Source organism: Chanodichthys erythropterus, chromosome 7 (genome assembly GCF_024489055.1).
Source record: "Chanodichthys erythropterus isolate Z2021 chromosome 7, ASM2448905v1, whole genome shotgun sequence".
NCBI classification, from domain to species: domain Eukaryota; kingdom Metazoa; phylum Chordata; class Actinopteri; order Cypriniformes; family Xenocyprididae; genus Chanodichthys; species Chanodichthys erythropterus.
This window is the reverse complement of record NC_090227.1, coordinates 42452934-42474853: the sequence shown is the minus strand read 5'-3', so window position 1 is coordinate 42474853 and position 21920 is coordinate 42452934. Positions and strand designations below refer to the sequence as shown.

General features: G+C 34.7%; 1 protein-coding gene across 3 annotated transcripts in view; it reads right to left on the bottom strand.

Moving 5' to 3' along the window:
* LOC137023479 (protein NLRC5-like) overlaps positions 1 to 21920 on the bottom strand; it is a 93348-nt gene that overhangs the window by 4065 nt on the left and 67363 nt on the right. For 2 of the 3 annotated variants that reach the window (XM_067390644.1, XM_067390643.1), the window contains 12 exons: positions 20970 to 21143; positions 20650 to 20820; positions 19896 to 20069; positions 19372 to 19545; positions 17742 to 17915; positions 11237 to 11407; positions 8818 to 8991; positions 8298 to 8471; positions 5136 to 5309; positions 2857 to 3030; positions 1678 to 1851; positions 1414 to 1587 (listed from right to left, as the gene is read on the bottom strand). In XM_067390644.1, the coding sequence (XP_067246745.1) occupies positions 1414 to 1587; positions 1678 to 1851; positions 2857 to 3030; positions 5136 to 5309; positions 8298 to 8471; positions 8818 to 8991; positions 11237 to 11407; positions 17742 to 17915; positions 19372 to 19545; positions 19896 to 20069; positions 20650 to 20820; positions 20970 to 21143 (2082 nt within the window). The remainder of the gene's footprint in view (positions 1 to 1413; positions 1588 to 1677; positions 1852 to 2856; positions 3031 to 5135; positions 5310 to 8297; positions 8472 to 8817; positions 8992 to 11236; positions 11408 to 17741; positions 17916 to 19371; positions 19546 to 19895; positions 20070 to 20649; positions 20821 to 20969; positions 21144 to 21920) is intronic. The other variant, XM_067390642.1, reaches the window with a different exon arrangement.

Here is a 21920-nt window from a genome sequence, read left to right as displayed (position 1 = left end):
GTCCTATGAAAATAATTTCTTTGTGCCTTAAAATTGGTTGAATGTAACTCTACACCCCTGCTTAATTTAGTATACACAGTTCTGTGAATATCCAAATTAGTTCCAGCCTCCATTCAATCATTAAAATTATTTTATTAATTATTAGGCTTAAATGAAAATATTCTCACAGTAAGACTTGGTAACCACAGGTAATACCATACATGGCTACTCACTACCACTGTCAAATGATATTACAATCAAATGATAGACATTAATTTTATGTTCCCCTACCCACCTAATATATATTGCAATATAAATGGCTATAACAGTTTTCAATATAAATATTCCACATTTCCACAAACCATGGTAATTTACTACAGTTCATTCATGGTAAATGTTTGTAAGGGTGGTGATTTTGAGATTTAAAAGTCTACTGTCTTCATCCATGCCACATTTCTCCTGTTTTAGACAGATAAATACTGAGGACATGTATGAAATCGATGTCCTGTTTTAACAAAGTTGTATTTTGATTTGTATCCCCATAACATTTTCCAGATATGTTGATTTATGACAAACAATTTGAAAATTAGTCAGATGTAAATGATAATAACAAAATATGATCATATTTCCATAAGGGTGTTAAATTTGATCACTAAATTAATGTCGGCCATTAGTAGTGGTGAAACTTCCAAATATTTGGTGGCATTGAAACAAAAGCATTGTCTTGCTTTTGGAGGTGCTTTTTATGAATGCAGTCAAGACGGTCCTGGAAGGTAATTATTTGGAACAACATTGACAAAAGATTTTGGCTGAAGTATTTCTGAACGGCCAAAAGAGAATTTCAGATGCTGTGCAACGAGATCAGTCCACTGGTTAGTCCAGTTATGTCATCCCAATGTGCAAAGTCACATGACTTTTTTAATGTGCATTTTTTTTTAATAGTAAATGTGTTTCCATCATGGTTTATGCCTGCTTTCTTATTGAATAAAAAATGTGCATATATGTGGATGGAAACAGCCATTGTTAAGATTGCTGCCAATGATATTAGCACATACAGGAAATTAGAAATATGTTCTTAAGTTAAATATTAATATATTGTGTGAAGAAACCATAATTAGGCTGAATATGCCAGTGTAGTTAATATTTGCTGTTATATTTTTTATACAACGTGTAGCCAGTGTTGTACTGTCACTGTCTTTAAGTAAGGAATCCATACGTAGATTTCTGGTTGTTTTTGTTACTTTTCCAGTTGATTGGTCTTTAATGTCTTCATTAAGTGTGAATAATGTGTTTGGAGGAAAGCGTGGATACGGTGTGAAGCTTGCCAATCACAATAGTGAACATTTACTTGCTTTCTTTTATATATATATATTTTTATCTACTAATATTTGACTTTTTCACACTGTAACTGCTGTACAGTATAATGATACTAACTGTAGTTTCTCCAGGTTGCACTGTGCTCTGCTCAGCAGAAGACCAAGATTATCAACTCCAGAGTCTCCTAGTTTATTCCCGCTCAGGTCCAGCTCTCTCAGGTGTGACGGGTTTGATTTCAGAGCTGAAGTCAGAGCAGAGCAATCTTCATCTGCTATATCACAGGATCTTAACCTGCAATGAGATAAAATGAGAAAAACTTTCCATTCTGTTTCATTTAAATACCAAAGCACTATTTTCTTTGCTGTAAGTGAATTTACTGACCTCAATCTCTCCAGTTTACAGCGTGAATCCTTCAGTAGATCATAAAAATGCTTCAATCTTTTGTGTTTTAGTTTATTCTCACTGAGGTTCAGCTCTCTCAGGTGTGATGGGTTTGATTTCAGAGCTGAAGTCAGGGAGACACACTGCTTCTCTTTAATACTGCATTTACATAATCTGAAAAACAAAAACAAAAAAAAAAACACAAAGAACAATGACTCCGATCTATGATGTCATCTTATTCTATTTCCCCCCTGAATTTTCCAGCAATCCATGTTTTCACTTTATTACAGAAAGGAAGAGGACAGAATCTCTATTATGAAAGAAGCAGCAGAAACAAGCGATTGATGTTTTCATTACACTTAAAAAATGAACATGATCATCGAAACAATCAGCATATAAAATAAGATAACATAAGCTAGAAACAAATTATTTTGTTGTTTCTTTAAAAGCAGAGGGACTGTTCTTTATTTTGATATATTGTATGTTCAGATATTCATCCAATAAAATATTCTGGGGCCTTTGTAAAAAAAAATTATCAAAATGTTGTCAGTAAAGAGTTAAATAGATACAGTAGGCATTTAGTCTGTCATAGAGTGTATTGTTCCTATGGACTATTTTTAACACTGTCACACTAATTCTGTATGCTGGAAACTGTTGCAGATTGTAAGGACGCTGAGGCGGCGTTAGAATCCATGTGCAGTGTTTTATTGAAATCCACAGCAAACAAAGCCGAATCGACAGGCAGAGACATAAACGTGAGGCAGGCAGAGGTTCAACAACAATAAGGCAGTCCAATCCAAACAACAGAAGGGCAATCCAAAAGGCAGAAACAGAACAAACAGGCAATGGTCGTAACAGAATGGCAAATAATCAATGAAAGAAACGCTCGGTAAGGCAGGTAAACTGGCAATACTTCGCAACTAAGCGATGGCCAAACCATGCTTAAATGCCAGACAAACAGGAAGTGAACATTGTACATTGAAATTTGAAATGAATCTAATTAAATTTAATGCAATTACTGGTTAGTTAGGCAAATTAAGTGTGACCAACAGGAAAATGCAGTTGTAGTTCAGGTGAAATGCTGCAGTATAAACAATGTAACCTAAGCTCTGTTGTCTTAAACTAACTAAACAGTAAACTTTAATCACTGTAACTGCTGTAAAGTATAATGATACTAACTGTAGATTTTCCAGTTTGCATTGTGGGTTCATCAGTAGATCACTAAGGTCTTTAAATCCAGAGTCTCCTGGTTTATTCCCGCTCAGGTCCAGCTCTCTCAGGTGTGACGGGTTTAATATCAGAGCAGAAGTTACAGCAGAACATCCTTCATCTTTCATGTCACAGCCTCTTAACCTACATTATGAGAAAGAAAGAACAAGAAAATAAGGCAGAAGAAAAGATAACTCTTTATTCTGTAAAGACTCATCCTCTCCGTAAACAAACAAAACAAAAAAGACATTCAGAGGAAGAGAGATCATCATTCAGGGCTGTACACTGAGACATGTATGCTGAAAAAAGCAAAAATATTATGACTACCTTCCTAATCAAAATCATAATTTGTTTATATTTACAAAATACAATTAAGTTAGTCAGTGAAAACATTAAAAATCCTTTCTTTGTACTTATGTTAGTTAAAGGTTAAAGAGAACTGAATCACAGATTCTTTAAATTCTTCAGATTTATCACAAATCTAGTGAAATACTGTAATAATCTGCCCACAAAAATGTTAGAAATTATGTGAATGTGAAAATAAAGCATAACTTGTGCTCGCTACATTCTTAAATGCACAATAAATTCACAGAGATGGAGTTCACTGCATTCATTCACTGTGATCTGAGCAGTTCTGAGATGTGGAAAACATCAGATCACAAGCTCATCATGTCAACAAAGTGCATATTTCACTTTGAAATACACAGTTCAAACAGGCTATATACATATTTAATTGAATCACAATCTTTTGTAATTTGATAAGAGAACAAAAGCCATATTGCACTTTCAGTTTTAGTTTGTTTACAGAAACTTTTCCAAAGAAATTATGCAAAACAATGTTAGAGACCTTTTATGATATCCCGTAAAGTTTAGAAATATGGATTCTATGTAACAGGAAACAATGGAATTACAACAATTAACATACTTACATAGCATGCATGATGAACTGCACTATTTATAGTTTTTGTAACAGTAACAGGCGTTTTATACTTGTGCTATGTAATTGTGTATAATTAGGGCCTATAAGTAGGGCTGAAACTAAGAATTATTTTGATGATTGATAATTCTGTAAAAAAAAAAAAACATTTTAATATTTTTAATCAGATGAAAAATATAAATATAAATTTTTAAAAATGTATAATTTTCAGGTGTGTGGATCAAAAACAAATCAAAAACAGAAGAACGAAAAATGGGGATCCACACACATCAAAATATAGGCCAAAAAGCTCACATTAATTTATTAAACAGAAGTCACAAACAGACTGAAGTTCAAAAGTGGAAGAAATGCAATGTGTAGCAAAACATTTTTCGGGTTCAGCCCTTCATCAGTGCAATGTGCTTCCAAGCATCCACCTGCACAAGGTAAGATACAGTAAATGCTTATGCAAGAACGCTTGACATAAAGCATTCTTATGTTTCAGTCGTGACTCGTGCACCTTTCCCACAGCAGCTCTCTGTGTTCTCTGCAGTTTTCCATGTGTTTTGTCTAAAGAAATGGGTTATTCCCTACCAGCAGGGATGTGCACAGGAATTTTGAGGGGCAGTTGCTCTGACCTAAAAAAAGGGCACTCATCCTGGATTTATGAAGATTTTAATTCATTTCATAAAACTTGATGATGATGATCATCCGTTTGTTATACCTTTCCGACAACATTAAGTCGTCTCACCCGACAACCGCAACAATCTCCTTCTAGTGCCGCTCATGCAGGCTCAGCTCAGGTGCTGATCGCGTGCAGCGCTGCAGCCACGTAAACAGAGTTTGCCCTTCCCCTACTGACTTTCACTTTCGGACGGGTGCCCGAATATGGAAGTGAATGAGGCTTTGCGATTTTTATTTATTTATTTATTTTTTATCTAGGCCTATGTGAAATTCTGCAACCATTGTACGATTTTTTTTTTCTTTTTTTCCACCTCGGAAGGGCAGCGTGAGTCAAGAAGGGCATATGGGCAGTTGCCCGGGCAACCTGAGCAACCCCCCTGTGCACATCCCTGCCTACTGTAAAGCGATGTGACAGGCGGATGATTTTTGTGCACAGTGAGCAGACGTGACTAATCAATGATCAAATTTATTATTTTCATTATCAATTATAAGCAATTTTTGTATGTTAAAATAAAGTACAGCCCTGTCATTTATTTCACCAGATCACTAAATACTAAAGAGAATATTTTTTCACAAAAAATGAGAGGACAAGTATAAAGTGTTCAAGTAATTTTAAGTATTTTGATTCTTGTATATGAATGCTCCTCACCTCAATCTCTCCAGCTGACAGCGTGAATCTTTCAGTACATCAGATATGTTCTTTGCTCCTGTATGTTTTATTTGATTCCCACTGAGGTCCAGCTCTCTCAGGTGTGAAAGGTTTGGAAATAGAGCTGAAGTCAGGGTGTAACACTGTTTATCCGTAATACTGCATCCACACAGACTGAAGACACAAAGAGAAAAAACTGTGAATCAGATCTATGATGATCAAACTAAGATTTTTAAATAATTGTAATTCTCTCTATCAGCATTTTCCATTTCAATAATGTCAATAAGTTAGGAAATTGTTTCTTTCAAGATGCAAAAAAGTTTAAATGTCAAAATGAATGCATTAACGCAAATTCATTTTAATGACACTAATTTTATTAACGTGCAATTAATGCAGCGTGCGTTTTCTGTTTGATTACAGATCTATGCATCAATATGTGTGATTAAGCTGCGATTAATCACAAGTTAACAAAAAATAAATAAAAATTGGTATTAGCTATAAAAGCAGTTTTCCATGCTATCTGCTGATAGTTTAAAAACAGCTGATGATCAGGGCTGATTATATCCTGTCAATCAAAAGAGGGTGAGATTAAGATCAATACCAGCTGATAAAGATCAGTGGCCAAACAATTGGTACATCACAATTTGCTTTGTCCCGGAACAGGCACTAAATTGTGTTGCAGCTTTTTTTTATTTATTTTTTTAAACAAACATGTTTCACAACTCCCAACTAGACGCCGGCTCAGGACAGATTTTTCAGTCCCAGCCCCTCCCACTAAATTATTTCAGGCTCCTACAAAAACATATGTAACATACATTTATAATTACATTGTTGACCCATCCCTTACACCTTACCCCTACCCTTAAACCTACCCATACCACCAAAGCTTTCCCTAACCTTACCCGTATCCCACCTCAATAGCTGCAAAAGTATTTTGCAATTCAATCTGAGCCCAATAAGTACATTGTACTTATTTTTTGATGTAAGTACATAGTAGTTAAGGCCACTTAATATAAAGTGGGACCATATTTTTTTTTCTTATCACTGCTGTAAATCCAAAACAATCTCTGTCGATTCATTTTCCAATTATCACTGTGAAGCTGCTTTGAAACAATATGTATTGTGAAAAGCGCTATATAAATGAAGATGACTTGACTTGACAAACCCACTAAATCCCAGCCTCATCCCAGTCTGAAGTACTGGTACTTATATAGAAACCCATAGGGGAGAGTAGGGTGATTTGTGCCAGGGGTGAAGTAGTTCCACCCATTGTTTCTGGAAAACCATAGAAGAAATTGGTCATGTGACCACATAATTTTGAAAAGCCATCCATTTTACTCATCCTCCAAAGAAGAGAGACACATGGCATGAGAGGAAAGCACATTTTAGCTAAAAAAACAGTTTTTTCCCTTTCAAAGTAAAAATTCTATGATCAAGGTTTTTTGATTGTAGTGTCTGAACAATTATAGACAAGTTTGAAAACATTTCACACATGTTTTAGTGCTTTAGCAGGCTACACAATGAGTCTATACAGTTAGCATGATGTTAGCTCTTAACTGCTGGATCATGCTAGTTTTTCAAACTTGTGGGTCTGGGGTGATTTGTGCCAGAGGGCCTGGGTTAAGTTGTGCCCCACGTATGATTATTTTCAACATATTATTAATTTGTAATTGTACATTGTACTCTTACATTTTAGCAGTTAAACTATGTGACATTCTTGATTTTAGACCAAAACCCATCATGCCACGCACTTATAAAACGCACTTTCTAAAGATGAAAAGCATGAAATGGTCCAATGTTGTGCAAAAGGCATGAAAACAACTAATATTGTGTGAAACTGAATAGAGATTATCGAATAAGATTAATAAGATTTGTGAGTGATTTAGAGCACAGCAGAACTCGGTCAGATAAAGGCTTATTAATGAAAGTTCCTGTCAAAAATTTTTATTGTAATAAAAGGGCAGCTATAAAAAAGCCAGTGTTTAGCAGCAAACAGGTATTTTCATCTTCAGAAAGATCTTTCTTCCTCCCCATTTTGCATGAGAACTGTGACTTGCTTAATAATGTGGAACAACCTCTAAGTAGGGTTTCCATAGATCTGGCAAATTATTTTGTCTGAGATTGATACCAGTTATAAGACATGTATAAATAAACAAACAAACATTTTCTAAGGAAAAATTAAAATCTGAATGTTTATTCTATTGAAATCTTATTGATATGTCACTTGCATAATAATTTGTAACGTGGCGTATTCTTATGTTATTCTTATAAGTGACAGACAGCGTTCTATGTATGTCAACAGGCATCTATTGCCAAAGCCTTTTTGCCTGAAATGATTCACAAATATCATATATTGTGTATTTAAGTTTTTTGTGTTTTCCCAAAAACTACAAAATATGACTTAGCCTATTCCAACAGTTTAATTAGTAATTTTGTGTAGAATTTGTCTTGCTTTCATATAGCATTACAGTTCATAACATTAAAATGTTCTGTTTTACTTCAGAAATGACTGGCACAAATTACCCCTACGTATTCTCCCCAAAGGCACAACTTACCCCGCACCAGGGGCAAATTGTGCCACGAGACCACTTTTTTTCCAAAAGCTATATTTCTGAAACAAGTTATTTCAGATCCAAAGTTGTTCTCAGGCATGCACCACATCCTGAAATATATGTACATTCTTAAGTTGAAGGCATTACTGCCATGGCCTCACTTTAAAGTCACTTTGAGTAAAAACTGGCACAACTCACCCCACTTTCCCCTACATATGTGTCTGATAAAAAAATGTTAATTTCAAAGAAAAATGTCAGGTAACTTAAAGGCTTTTGCATCTGAAGTCTTCTTATTTGTATTCATACATTTGCTCTCAGTAAATGTTTTAAAAATATGCATGTTTTAAAAAGTTTTTTTTTTTTTTTTTCAGATCACGCATTAGTTCTATTGAATCACATTTTATATGGTTGATGCATGGCATCCACTACAGTGGACAGATGCAATTCCCTCAGAATAAAATGTATTGGGAAAAAAAAAGTTATTGGCATGATTTTTCACTTGTTTAAAAGTAAAAACAAACATAAAAAAAATATTACTTTGTGATTAATAATTCATGAATGAAAGGGTTCAATTTAATGTAACATTTTGTTAAGAAAACAAAATACTCACATCAGTGTGTTGAGTTGACAGTGTTTATCCTGCAGTAGAGCAGCAATCTGATTCACTCGTGTGTCTCCTAGTTCATGTCCACTCAGGTTCAGCTCTCTCAGGAGTAACGGGTTTTTAATGTGAAGATCTTCAGTCAGATATTTACAGGCTTCCTCTGCAGCATGACTCAAAAACCTGCAGAAGAGAAGATGAAATATAAATGTCTTTATGGCTTTAAGCAATATGTGAGAAACGTCAGCACAGAGAAAACTGTCTTATGAAACTGCATGTTTGTGAACATCTGGAGACTCACAGAACTGCTGTAGAGAGATACAGAGATACAGTGAACCTGGGCTTGATGGCATTAAACTACAGCGTCAGAAACATTTAATACCATACTACTAAATACCATCAGTACAACTGTATCTAACAAAACTCAGTAACCCCCACTGCAAAACTTGTGGAGCTTATTGTATTAATGAAAGAATATTGTGTATGGATATTTAGCATATTTATTTTGTGTTATTTCATCAACTCTCACCTCAGTGTCTTGAGTTGACAGTTCTGATCCTGTAGTAAATCATTGAGCTCCTTCACTCCTGATTGTCCAGGATCATTTCCTGTGAGATCCAGCTCTATCAGGTGTGAAGGGTTTGATCTCAGAGCTGAAGCCAGAGATTTATAGCCTTCTTCTGTGATACAGCAGCCTGAAAGTCTACAGAAAAAAAAAAGTCTCAATAAAAAGTTATTGTATGATTAATATATTTAAACATATTTCACACATTTCATTAAACAGTGTCGGGGAGCAGCTAGCTACACGTAGTGATGCTACAAACATAACTGCATTTCTCAGCAGCTGGACAGTAGCTCAGCTACTTTTAAAACATTGTAGCTTTTCCAGTAGCTAACTACTTTTATCAAGCAGTGGTGTAGCGTGATCAAAAGCTACATTCCATTTTGCATCCTGATGAATCATGAGCCTGTAAGGCATTAAAGCAGCACAGCGTCGTCTTCTTAGTAGAAAACAAACAACATTTATTCATTACCGCCATCTGTTGTTACATCATGCTTTTTGAGATTTTACAGTCCTCCACCAATAAGATACTGTCTGATGATTATGTAAAGGATGTACAGGAATCAAGCCTAGAAAAAAAACACTGAACCACCCCTTTAAATAAATTATTATGATTACATTTATCTGCCTGTTACACTTTGTATATTGTCAAAATGGTTATGCTTAAGGTTATAGGGTGGGGTAGGGAGCTTAAAATTATTATTTTTTATACAATAATATATCAACTAATATAACAGTCACTGTAAATATATCTATATTGCTTATTTATTTTTGTGAAGTGGCTAAAACGTGGTCATGTTTTGGTATAAGGGGTGAGTTAGGGGCTCAAAGATATCTATCTAATAGTAAAATATATTTGCATAAAATCATGAATTACTCAAAAGTCATTAATTACTCACCCTCATGTCATACCAAACCCGTAAGACCGTTCATCATCAGAAAGAAAATTAAGATATTTTTGATGAAATCCAAGAGCTCCTCCATAGACAGCAATTTAATTACTACTGTCCAAGCCTAGAAAGGTACTAAAGACACTGTAGTAACACTTTATAATAACTGCACACTATGAAGCATTAGTTAAGCATTATTAAATAGTCAATTCATCCTTTATAAACATTAATAGACATTAGTAAGCAGCTTATAAATACAGCTATAAATGCTTTGTTCTTTATTTATAAGCATCTCTACAATGTGTTTAATAATTGTATTTTCATACTTTATTAATAATCAATTTATCATTTCTAAATTATTAGATTATTTATAAACCAGTTATTTAGGAGTTGTCAGTGCTTCATAAGATCATTTAGGAAGAGTAATTAATAAAATATTTAAATGTACATATATGCATCTTATTATTTAGACATATCGTAATAGTTACTTAGAGTGTTAATGAATGCTTTATTAACACATATTCCTAGTGCAGTTCATGATTAATTCAGGTAATTATAAAACATTTAGAAGTGGTCAGTTAACTATTTTTGTGAGCTCATCTAAAGTGAGGACTATTTATGCTTTGTAAAGCTTTTATAAATGAGATTTAAAGGTTCAGTGTTCTTCTGCACTACTGTCCTCTAATGTTTTAAAGTTAGTACTGAGGTAGTTTTGACACTAGGAATATGTGTTAATAAAGCATTTATTTTTACTTAGTAAAAATATTTTACTTAGTAACTCTAAGTAACATACTATATGTCTAAATAATAAGATGTACAAATGTACATTTAATTATTTTATTAATCATTTACTTACACTACCTAAATGATCTTATGAACCACTGACAACTCCTCAATAACTGGTTTGTGAATAATGTAATACTTAATTATATAATATATGTAATACATAATTATATATATTATTCATAAAGTCTGAAAATACAATTATTAAACTTATTATAGAGATGCTTATAAATCAGGAATAAAGCATTTATAGCTGTAATTATAAACTGCTTACTAATGTCTGTTAATGCTTTATAAATGATGAATTGACTGTTTACTAATGCTTTACTAATGCTTCATAGTGTGCAGTTATTATTAAGTGTTACCGACATGGGTAAAATAGTCCATGTGACAACAGTGGTTCAACCTTAAATTTAATGAAGTGACAAGAATACATTTTGTGTGTATTCTTAAATATCTTAATTTGTTCCAAAAATGAACAAAGGTCTTACGGGTGTGGAACGACATGAGGGTGAGTAATTAATGACAGAATTTTACTACTTTTACTTATGAGTAGCTTGTAGCTTGTCAAACTACAGTTACAGAGTAGTTTCCTCAACACTGCTGTTACAACATTAATTGTATTATATATATATATATATATATATATATATATATATATATAAACAAACATTCAAGTTAAGTGCAATCAAACAATAGCTGATTGAACTCACCTGAGTTTCTCCAGTGTGCAGTTTGTATTTTCTAATGCGTTCTGGAGTTTCTTCACTCCTGAATCCTGCAGATTATTGTTGCTGATGTCAAGCTCTTTCAGACTGGAGTTTGATCTCAGGACTGTAGCGAGAGCTGAACAGCTTTCCTCTGTTAGACCACAATTACGCAGCCTAAAATGATGATCAGGAGAGAAATTTATAAGCACCTTTACAGAGAAGTTGGTACATTTTGTAAAATGCAAAAAAAAAAAAAAAAAAAAAAAAAACAATAGTCTGTGAATTGTTCCTTTTCTTTAACCTTTATTTAACTGACTAAAGTACACAGAAAAGATTTCCAATGTTTTCACTGACAAACTTAATTGTGTTTTGAAAATATAAACTAATTTTGACGGCTGCATCAAAGTTCTTCAAAGTTAGAACAGAGGCATGTTTACCACCATGTAACATCATCTTTCCTTTTAAATACACTTTTTAACTGTTTGGGAATTGCAGCTTTGCAAGTGGAATTTTTGCATAATCTCGCTTGATACAAGACTTCAGCTACTCAACAGTCCATGGTCGTTGTTCTCTAATTCTCCTTTTCAAGATGAGCCATACATTTTCAATAATAGACAGATCTGGACTGTAGGTAGTGTGTCTAAAAAACCACTATGTTGTAGCACGAGTAGAGTGAGGACTGGCATTAACTTGCTTCCCAGGAAAATATGTCATCTTGATGGATGTAGGGGTGTGCCCAAAGCCTAAGGGCCCTATCATACACCTGCTGCAATGTGGCGCCAGGCGCGATGCAAGTGATTTTTGCTAGTTTCAGCCTGACGCAGTTATCATTTTTATGCGCGCCACGTTGTTTAAATAGCAAAAGCATTTGATAGTGGTCTCTGTCAATGATTTATTCATAGAAATATTGTAAAATGAGGTATCATGTTGCCATATTCAAATAAAAATTTTTAAAATAAAAATGTCATATTCAAATAAAGATTTTAAAATGTAGGCTAAGTACCACTATTTTGTAATGGTGCCCCATTAACTGAGGCTGATTCTTGCATGTTATTAAATACATGAATGATTTTTTGTTTTGTTTTTCATAATTTTTATTTTCATGTATTTTGTATGCATGTCTTGTCATATTTACTCTGTGTATATTTGATATGGGAACAAAGGTTTATAACATGATGCGGAAGAAAAGTGTGATGCGGAACTAGCATGTTGATTGATGTGTGGACTTGGATATATACAGGGAGAACACTATGCTGAAAAAAGGCTGCGGTTCTGCTCATGCCTTGTGAATCAGGACTGGCGTTCACTTTTTTGTGGAATACTTCCTCGAAGGTCGGAAAGATGGGCCCTGTTTTGGACTTTGGACTGAGCGAGCGTTATTTTCCATAAGTGAGCTGCGCTGTCTTGTAGGAACCATGGATGAACCAGACAAATGAATCATTCAGATGATTTTTTCAAAACATAATTCCAGAAACCCAAACTCAGAGAATCTAATTTTCGGCTCCAGCCCATCTACAAAAAACCCTGCTTGGTACTTTTATGACACCTATGCTTCCTGACAGAAGGAGAGGAGACAAAGTTATCTGTGACAAACCAAATGGTCACCAAGAAGATAAATAGTCTTTGATCTCCAGATAAAAAGAGACAGAGAGACAATGCAGGCCTCTTTTGTTTCTCTGAGTGACCTAACTTTACAGAAAAACCAACGAAGACTGTTCTACAACTAAAACTGCATCAAATCGCTCCAAACAATTTGAAATGGACTTATCAAACATCTTTTAACTGCATAAATTTTATATCATGTCTACACATACTACCTGTAACCAGTTATGCTTTAGAACACCCACAATTCATGTAAATGTGTTAACTTTTGAATGGTTGAATGAAAGTATTTAGTGTCGGATATGTTTTTTTTTAATTCTCTTCCTCTCCTCTAAATCATGAATGAAATCTGTGTAAAATGTATTTTTGTATATTCCATTTAATAGAAATTATGTCTAAAACAGTACTTTCTGCCAAAGCAGAGACCGGAGGTAACAATTATGTATGATTGGGGCAGAGAAAAGCCACCTTTTGAAACAGGACGATATCTGATTGGCCAAAACTCCTCTCAGAGGTGGGACAAACATCTAAGTTTAAATAGTCAAATCCCAAGACTAGTAAAAAGTAACTAGTAACGAAGTAAGCAGAAAAAAGTAACCATGTAGTAACAAGAAGAACAGACAAGCAGCTCATTCAAGCCATCCAACTTTCACTAACTTTTCTTTTCTTTTACTTAATTTTCTTTTCCATGAGAGTCTCGTGTTCTGCCGCAAAGTTCAACCAACGACTTTTGCCGCTTCAACTTTAACTCCAACCACGACAAAGTGACTTCCTTTCATTTTGCCAGCACGCTCAAACGTGATTGGTTTTTACCTAACACAATCCGGACCTGAAAGACCCTGCAACAAATCATCCACTCGGAAAACCCTTCTCTCCACCCCGACAAGGAGATTCACATTTAAAGTCGACTCAAGCAAGTACCTCCAGATTCTAAAGCTGAACTGGTGCATTAAATTAATGATTCATGGTTTGTTCAGCATATCACTCTCTCTTAAAACTCTTTCTCTCTCATTTCCTTTCTTACTGCAACGCGTATGAATGTGTGTGTGTGTTTGTGTTAGATTAGTTTGTGTTAGAATAAAGTCTCTTGTCAATCTTAAAGTTACCACGCTCTAATCAGTGTTTTTACGATAGTGGATATTCATATCCGCTACAGAGCTTATTACGGCCTGAGCAGATGAACGCTGGATGATTCAGTTGCTTGTTCGTAAACTAAATGACTCTTTATAATTCCCTATAAATTAATTATTTAATTTAAGCTAATTTTAGTCCTTTTCCTTACAGTCTGAAATACCGGTGTGGTAAGCGATGTTTGAACCACTGTGTTCTGCTTATGTTTGCTACAAGTTCAAATGCGCAAAAAAGCGTTTTAAGGTTGACTGAATCAGAAGAGATTTTAAAAAAACGGTCTTTGAGAAATGTTCTAATGGATTTTGTAGACTATTACGGAGTTGAATTTTTTCCACTGATTATGTGATGTAACTTGTGTAACTTGTTTTTTTTTAGATACCTGATTGTGAACAATGTAAAGATATGTTTGTGTGAAGGGGTGTTTGAAAGATGAGAAACTGGGTCAATACACACACTTTAAGCAATTTATGAAGCATGCTGTGTTTTTTGATTTGAGTTTTGTTGATGTTGAGTTTTGTTTGTTTTTTTAGCTCTTCAAATGTTTTCATGCAGACGCAATCAGATTCCAGCCTATGCCCTTGAAGCGTGCTGTGAAATCCCTTATAATATTTGATGAAATATAAATGTTTTTTTTTTTTTTTTTTTACAATTTAAGCAAGTATTATGTTCAGCTAATTGTCAGCTTCTTACATGTCTGCATCTTGAGAGATTGCAGAATTCAAGCAACAAATGATAATTTATAAATAAAGTTTGGGAGGAGCACGTTCAAATGATCTATATAATCAGCTTAAGAGAAGGCATACTGTATGTATATTCACAGCCGACGTTTACTTGACCGAAATGCTTTATTCTCCATCATTCAATACATTTTACCTGTACATAAATTAACCTTTATGTTACTGTATGTCATCACAGATTAAAACCTATAAATCAAAACACTTATTGCATTTATGAAGAAAAGTCTCAGAACTCAAGGCTCTCTCATATATTGCCTCAATGGTGTACAGTATCTTTAGGTGAACTGATGAGGCCGATTGCTGGCAACAGCCATTTTAGTGGTTTCTGATTTGGTCTTAGTGACTTAGTCCTCATCGCTACTCCTAACTTTTCACAGATTTAAGAGCTAATTCTAGTGTTAAAATGCTTTGTGAAATACTCTTAGAGCAAAAATGTAGGAGTCCTAAAATTTAGGGCTGACACGTCCATTATTTTTAAGAGTTTCTCCTAAATTGGCAAGATATAGGAGCTACTTTTAGCTTTAAGATGTTTTATGAACACAGCCCCAGATTTCACTTCAGAGAGAGTAAGGAGAGATGGCTGATAGGACAATGGTGAAGGGTTTGCAGATCCTGAGCACCACTGACAAATATCTAACCTTGTAAAATGTGTGGCACACTCTGCCACTCCCTACTATACACATGGTACGTCATGGCGAATCTCGAAAGTGAAAATAAAAAGCGAGCTCACATACAAAAGTGACTTTAATACCCCAAATATTAATAATGGCTCCCTGATGCCTGATAAATATATACAATATAATTTTCCCAATATAATTGCGAGAGAAAGCAATTAAATATATTTTTTTCATATTTTTATTCCCTTTAGGGGCTCTGTAGTACACGTCATTTCCTTTCATCATTTCATTCAGCTTTGGGCAAATGCCTAGAAGGCAGTATATGTCTCTGTACAATTCCAATATACGCCTCCACATCAATGGACATTGACTTTACACATACGCAAGCCACCCATGCCTTTTGTACAGATGTTCTTCTATACCAAGACAGATGTTTGCTTTTGCACTTGTCGATGATGACAGTCTGAATGGTCCCTTTTGTCTTTGGGACTGAGAACTCTATGCCTATTTTCCAAAAAACAAATGGAAACATGAACTCATTTGACCACAGCGCACACTTCCACTGTCTTTTTAACTATCTAAGAAAGGGGCTGTCCAATCCTGCTCCTGGAGGGCCACTGTCCTGCAAATAAAACACACCTGAACCAGCTCTTCAAGGTTTTACTAGGCATACTAGAAACTTCCAGGCAGGTGTGTTGAGGCAAGTTGAGGCAAGTTGGAGCTAAACTCTGCAGGACAATGGCCCTCCAGGACTGAGTTTGGACATCCCGGGTTTCGACGCCCAAGTTTTGTTTACACAATAATAGAAAACAGCACAGACTAAAAGATCTTTAGATTTAAGAAACATTGCAGTTTCATTGCAGATTAAAATCGAGAAATTAATATGGTTAGTCCAGAGCTAGCATCCCAACAGCTGCCACGTTTAACTATTGTAGCTTATCCATGCTGTGTGCATGAAATAGATGCTGAATACAGTCAAAACATGACATCAGAGAAGTGCTAATTAAACCTCTGTTTTGGTGACTGATTTTGGCCCTCCAAAATTATTTCGACCTGAAACCAAAAATTCAGTGATTATTGAGTATTACTAGGGGCTTTTGTACTGGAGTAACGTTTTCATAGTTCCTATAAACAATAGACCTTTTGGTAACAGTTTAGTATAGGGAACACATATTCACTATTAACTACAACTTTTCCCTCAATAAACTACTAATTTACTTCTTATTAATAGTTAGTAAGTTAGTTGTTAGGTTTAGGTATTGGGTAGGATTAAGAATGTAGAATAAGGTCATGCAGAATAAGGCATTAATATGTGCTTAATAAGTACTAATAAACAGCTAAAATTCTAGAATGAATATGCATGCTAATAAGCAACTAGTTAAAAGACCCTAAAACAAAGCGTTACCGACCTTTTTTCTGCGTAACCAATGAACACTGCCATTACAAATTTCCAATTAGATGCTCTGGAAATACTTGTCACAGTCTCTGTCTGTCCTGGACTCCATCTCCCATCATCCTCCCTGGCCCTCACCTGCACTCACTCCACCATCAGCTGATCACACACACCTGTTCCCTGTCAGCACCTCATCACACAGGACTTTTAAGCACACCACTCACCTCCCTCAGTTGTCCAGTTACTGTTGTTTTGGATGTGTTTACCTGCTTTTGAGTTATCATTAAACCTTTGAGTTCTATTGGAAACCTGCTCTCCTGCCTTCTTCCTCCTATGGTCACACACCGTGACAATACTTTAGAATGGGGAACACATTTGCTATTAACTATAACTTTTGTTAAACTCCTAATTTACTGCTAATTAGGTATTGGGTAGGATTAAGGGATGTGGAATAAGGTTATGCAGAATAATATCAATGAATGGATATGCGCTGTATAAGCACTAATAAACAGCCAATATTCTAATAATATGTAAGCCAGTGGTTCCCAATTTTTTTTTTAGAGTGGAGTACCCCTTGAAGGGTTTACCATCCTTACAAGTTACAATTCAGGTGCGACTTCTGTATTCAGGAAAAAGGTGTATTGGCAGAAGTACTTGCTTTTTGGTGTGTTTGCATTGCAGGAACTACTGTAGGAATAATTTTAGTTAAAGGAACTCCTTTTGGGGTAACTAAATTAGCTCCTTCTTCAAAGTAGGGTCTAAACCAGCACAATAGGTACTATAGTGATGTGACAGGCGGATGATTTTTGTGCACAGTGTGCAGACGTGACTAATCAATGATCAAATTTATTATTTTCATTATCAATTATAAGCAATTTTTGTATATTAAAATAAAGTACAGCCCTGTCATTTATTTCACCAGATCACTAAATACTAAAGAGAATAATTTTCACAAAAAATGAGAGGACAAGTATAAAGTGTTCAAGTAATTTTAAGTATTTTGATTCTTGTATATGAATGCTCCTCACCTCAATCTCTCCAGCTGACAGCGTGAATCTTTCAGTACATCAGATATGTTCTTTGCTCCTGTATGTTTTATTTGATTCCCACTGAGGTCCAGCTCTCTCAGGTGTGAAAGGTTTGGAAATAGAGCTGAAGTCAGGGTGTGACACTGATTCTCTGTAATACTGCATCCACACAGACTGAAGACACAAAGAGAAAAAACTGTGAATCAGATCTATGATGATCAAACTAAGATTTTTAAATAATTGTAATTCTCTCTATCAGCATTTTCCATTTCAATAATGTCAATAAGTTAGGAAATTGTTTCTTTCAAGATGCAAAAAAGTTTAAATGTCAAAATGAATGCATTAACGCAAATTCATTTTAATGACACTAATTTTATTAACGTGCAATTAATGCAGCGTGCGTTTTCTGTTTGATTACAGATCTATGCATCAATATGTGTGATTAAGCTGCGATTAATCACAAGTTAACAAAAAATAAAAATAAAAATTGGTATTAGCTATAAAAGCAATTTTCCATGCTATCGGCTGATAGTTTAAAAACAGCTGATGATCAGGGCTGATTATATCCTGTCAATCAAATGAGGGTGAGATTAAGATCAATACCAGCTGATAAAGATCAGTGGCCAAACAATTGGTACATCACAATTTGCTTTGTCCCGGAACAGGCACTAAATTGTGTTGCAGCTTTTTTTTTTTTTTTTTTTTTAAACAAACATGTTTCACAACTCCCAACTAGACGCCGGCTCAGGACAGATTTTTCAGTCCCAGCCCCTCCCACTAAATTATTTCATGCTCCTACAAAAACATATGTAACATACATTTATAATTACATTGTTGACCCATCCCTTACACCTTACCCCTACCCTTAAACCTACCCATACCACCAAAGCTTTCCCTAACCTTACCCGTATCCCACCTCAATAGCTGCAAAAGTGTTTTGCAATTCAATCTGAGCCCAATAAGTACATTGTACTTATTTTTTGATGTAAGTACATAGTAGTTAAGGCCACTTAATATAAAGTGGGACCATATTTTTTTTTCTTATCACTGCTGTAAATCCAAAACAATCTCTGTCGATTCATTTTCCAATTATCACTGTGAAGCTGCTTTGAAACAATATGTATTGTGAAAAGCGCTATATAAATGAAGATGACTTGACTTGACTTGACAAGCCCGCTAAATCCCAGCCTCATCCCAGTCAGAAGTACTGGTACTTATATAGAAACCCATACATATGTGTCTGATAAAAAATGTTAATTTCAAAGAAAAATGTCAGGCAACTTAGAGGCTTTTGCATCTGAAGTCTTCTTATTTGTATTCATACATTTGCTCTCAGTAAATGTTTTAAAAATATGCATGTTTTAAAATGTTTTTTTTTTTTTTTTCAGATCACGCATTAGTTCTATTGAATCACATTTTATATGGTTGATGCATGGCATCCACTACAGTGGACAGATGCAATTCCCTCAAAATAAAATGTATTGGGAAAAAAAAGTTATTGGCATGATTTTTCACTTGTTTAAAAGTAAAAACAAACATAAAAAAAAAAAAGATTACTTTGTGATTAATAATTCATGAATGAAAGGGTTCAATTTAATGTAACATTTTGTTAAGAAAACAAAATACTCACATCAGTGTGTTGAGTTGACAGTGTTTGTCCTGCAGTAGAGCAGTGATCTGATTCACTCGTGTGTCTCCTAGTTCATGTCTACTCAGATTCAGCTCACTCAGGAGTAACGGGTTTTTAATGTGAAGATCTTCAGTCAGATATTTACAGGCTTCCTCTGCAGCATGACTCAAAAACCTGCAGAAGAGAAGATGAAATATAAATGTCTTTATGGCTTTAAGCAATATGTGAGAAACGTCAGCACAGAGAAAACTGTCTTATGAAACTGCATGTTTGTGAACATCTGGAGACTCACAGAACTGCTGTAGAGAGATACAGAGATACAGTGAACCTGGGCTTGATGGCATTAAACTACAGTGTCAGAAACATTTAATACCATACTACTAAATACCATCAGTACAACTGTATCTAACAAAACTCAGTAACCCCCACTGCAAAACTTGTGGAGCTTATTGTATTAATGAAAGAATAATGTGTATGAATATTTAGCATGCATATTTATTTTGTGTTATTTCATCAGCTCTCACCTCAGTGTCTTGAGTTGACAGTTCTGATCCTGTAGTAAATCATTGAGCTCCTTCACTCCTGATTGTCCAGGATCATTTCCTGTGAGATCCAGCTCTATCAGGTGTGAAGGGTTTGATCTCAGAGCTGAAGCCAGAGCTTTATAACCTTCTTCACTGATACTGCAGTCTGAAAGTCTAGAAAACATAAACACTTAGAATGAACACTAGAACTAAAATGAACACTGCTGTAAACACACTCAGTTTTGAACTGTAAATAGTTGAGAAAGAAAAGGCATTTTGTGTAACAGTATATTGTATTCGTATGTTCGCTCTTAAGTGACAACAGCATAATAAACCTGCTGCTATCATTTTAATTAAAGAACAAAAGACAAAGAGAAAATCCCTCACTGCTCTTGATTCAGTAACTTTTGTAACTTTAATTGAGAGCATTATTCTGTATTTAAATATTACAATGAAGACTATCCAGTGTTATTTTTCATTTGATTATTTAATTTCTGTTGTATGACCCACCTGAAAAATTTATTTATTTCATTTGTCTTTTCATTCTATTGTATTGTGCCATCCTTTGCTATTTATTTGTTCCAATTTTATTACAAAAAAATAAAAAATAACTACAAAATAAAATTTAAAAAATTATTCTATATTTTTCCCCACTTCTAAATGTGAGTGGAGTGGACTCGAGTGGACTCGAATATATACAACTGATAAGTGAGTGTTGTGATGTTGAGTGTATCTGATGGTGAACTGTACTAACTTGAGTATCTCCAGATGACAAACAGGATTCTTCAGTCCCTCACAGATCTGTTTGACTCCTGAGTCCAGCAGACGGCTGTTGTTCAGGTTCAGCTCTTTCAGGATGGTTTTGGAGGAGAGAACAGTAGCTAGAACTGAACAGCTTTTCTCTGTCAGCTCACAATTATTCAGCCTAAACACAAAAACAGCATTATTTATTATTCAGCACATATTAAACACACATTAGACCAACAGCTCTTCATATTTGCTCACACATGTGACTGACAGTCTTTTATAATGAATAAACATAGAAGTTATAATGTATAAATCATGTTGACTCACTTGATTTTCTCCACTTTACTATGAGAGTCCATCAAAAGAGCAGAGAGCTTCTCTCCATCCAGATCTCCTAATTTATCTTCACTCAGATCCAGTTCTGTCAGTAATAATGGACTTTCACCCAGAACTTTAGTGAGATAGTCACATGCTTCCTGTGCAGCAGGACTTTTCAGAAACCTATAGAAAGTAGAATTAAAAATCAGATAATATTCCAATTTTATGCCATTTGCAGCTTCATCCTGAATGAGTCACTAACAGAGTAGAATGTAGAATGATTAACTATGAACTATGAAAATTACAGCATGTAATAACCATAAAACAATATACAGAATGCAAACAAACAATAAGCCATTTTCATGTATAAGCAAACACCAGTAAGAGAAAATACAGAAATGTGTTTTCATTGTTTTCACTTATTACTTTTTTACACATAAAACAGTACATCTTTAATTACAGTAGCTGATCAAAATTAAAACATGCCCAAAACTAATACTAACAGAAAATGATAATGTGATATGATAATTTGTCCAAACACACATGACACCGCCTGACAAATACGCTGAATCATTATCAGATATTATATGTTGAACACAAATATAACCAAACTATTTATTAATAAAAATAATAGTGGAAATTCTATTACCAGTGCTATAATAATAACTGAATTTCCCCAATGATCAGCCAATAATATCTCAGCCACCAATATATTTTGCACGTCTAGTCCATTGAAGTATTAAAGGGGTGATGAATTTGACATATAAGAGGTCATTATACTATAAGAATATCCTGTAAGTTTCAGAGCTGAGAACTTTCATTGTTAGTCCAATAAAAGCTTTAATTGACACCAGACCCAGCAAGTGACAGGATTTACAAAGTGGGGATCTATGATGTCAAAGGGCAGCAAGCACTGCCTCCGCAGAAGAACATCAACGCCTACTTCATCACTGCCTGTTT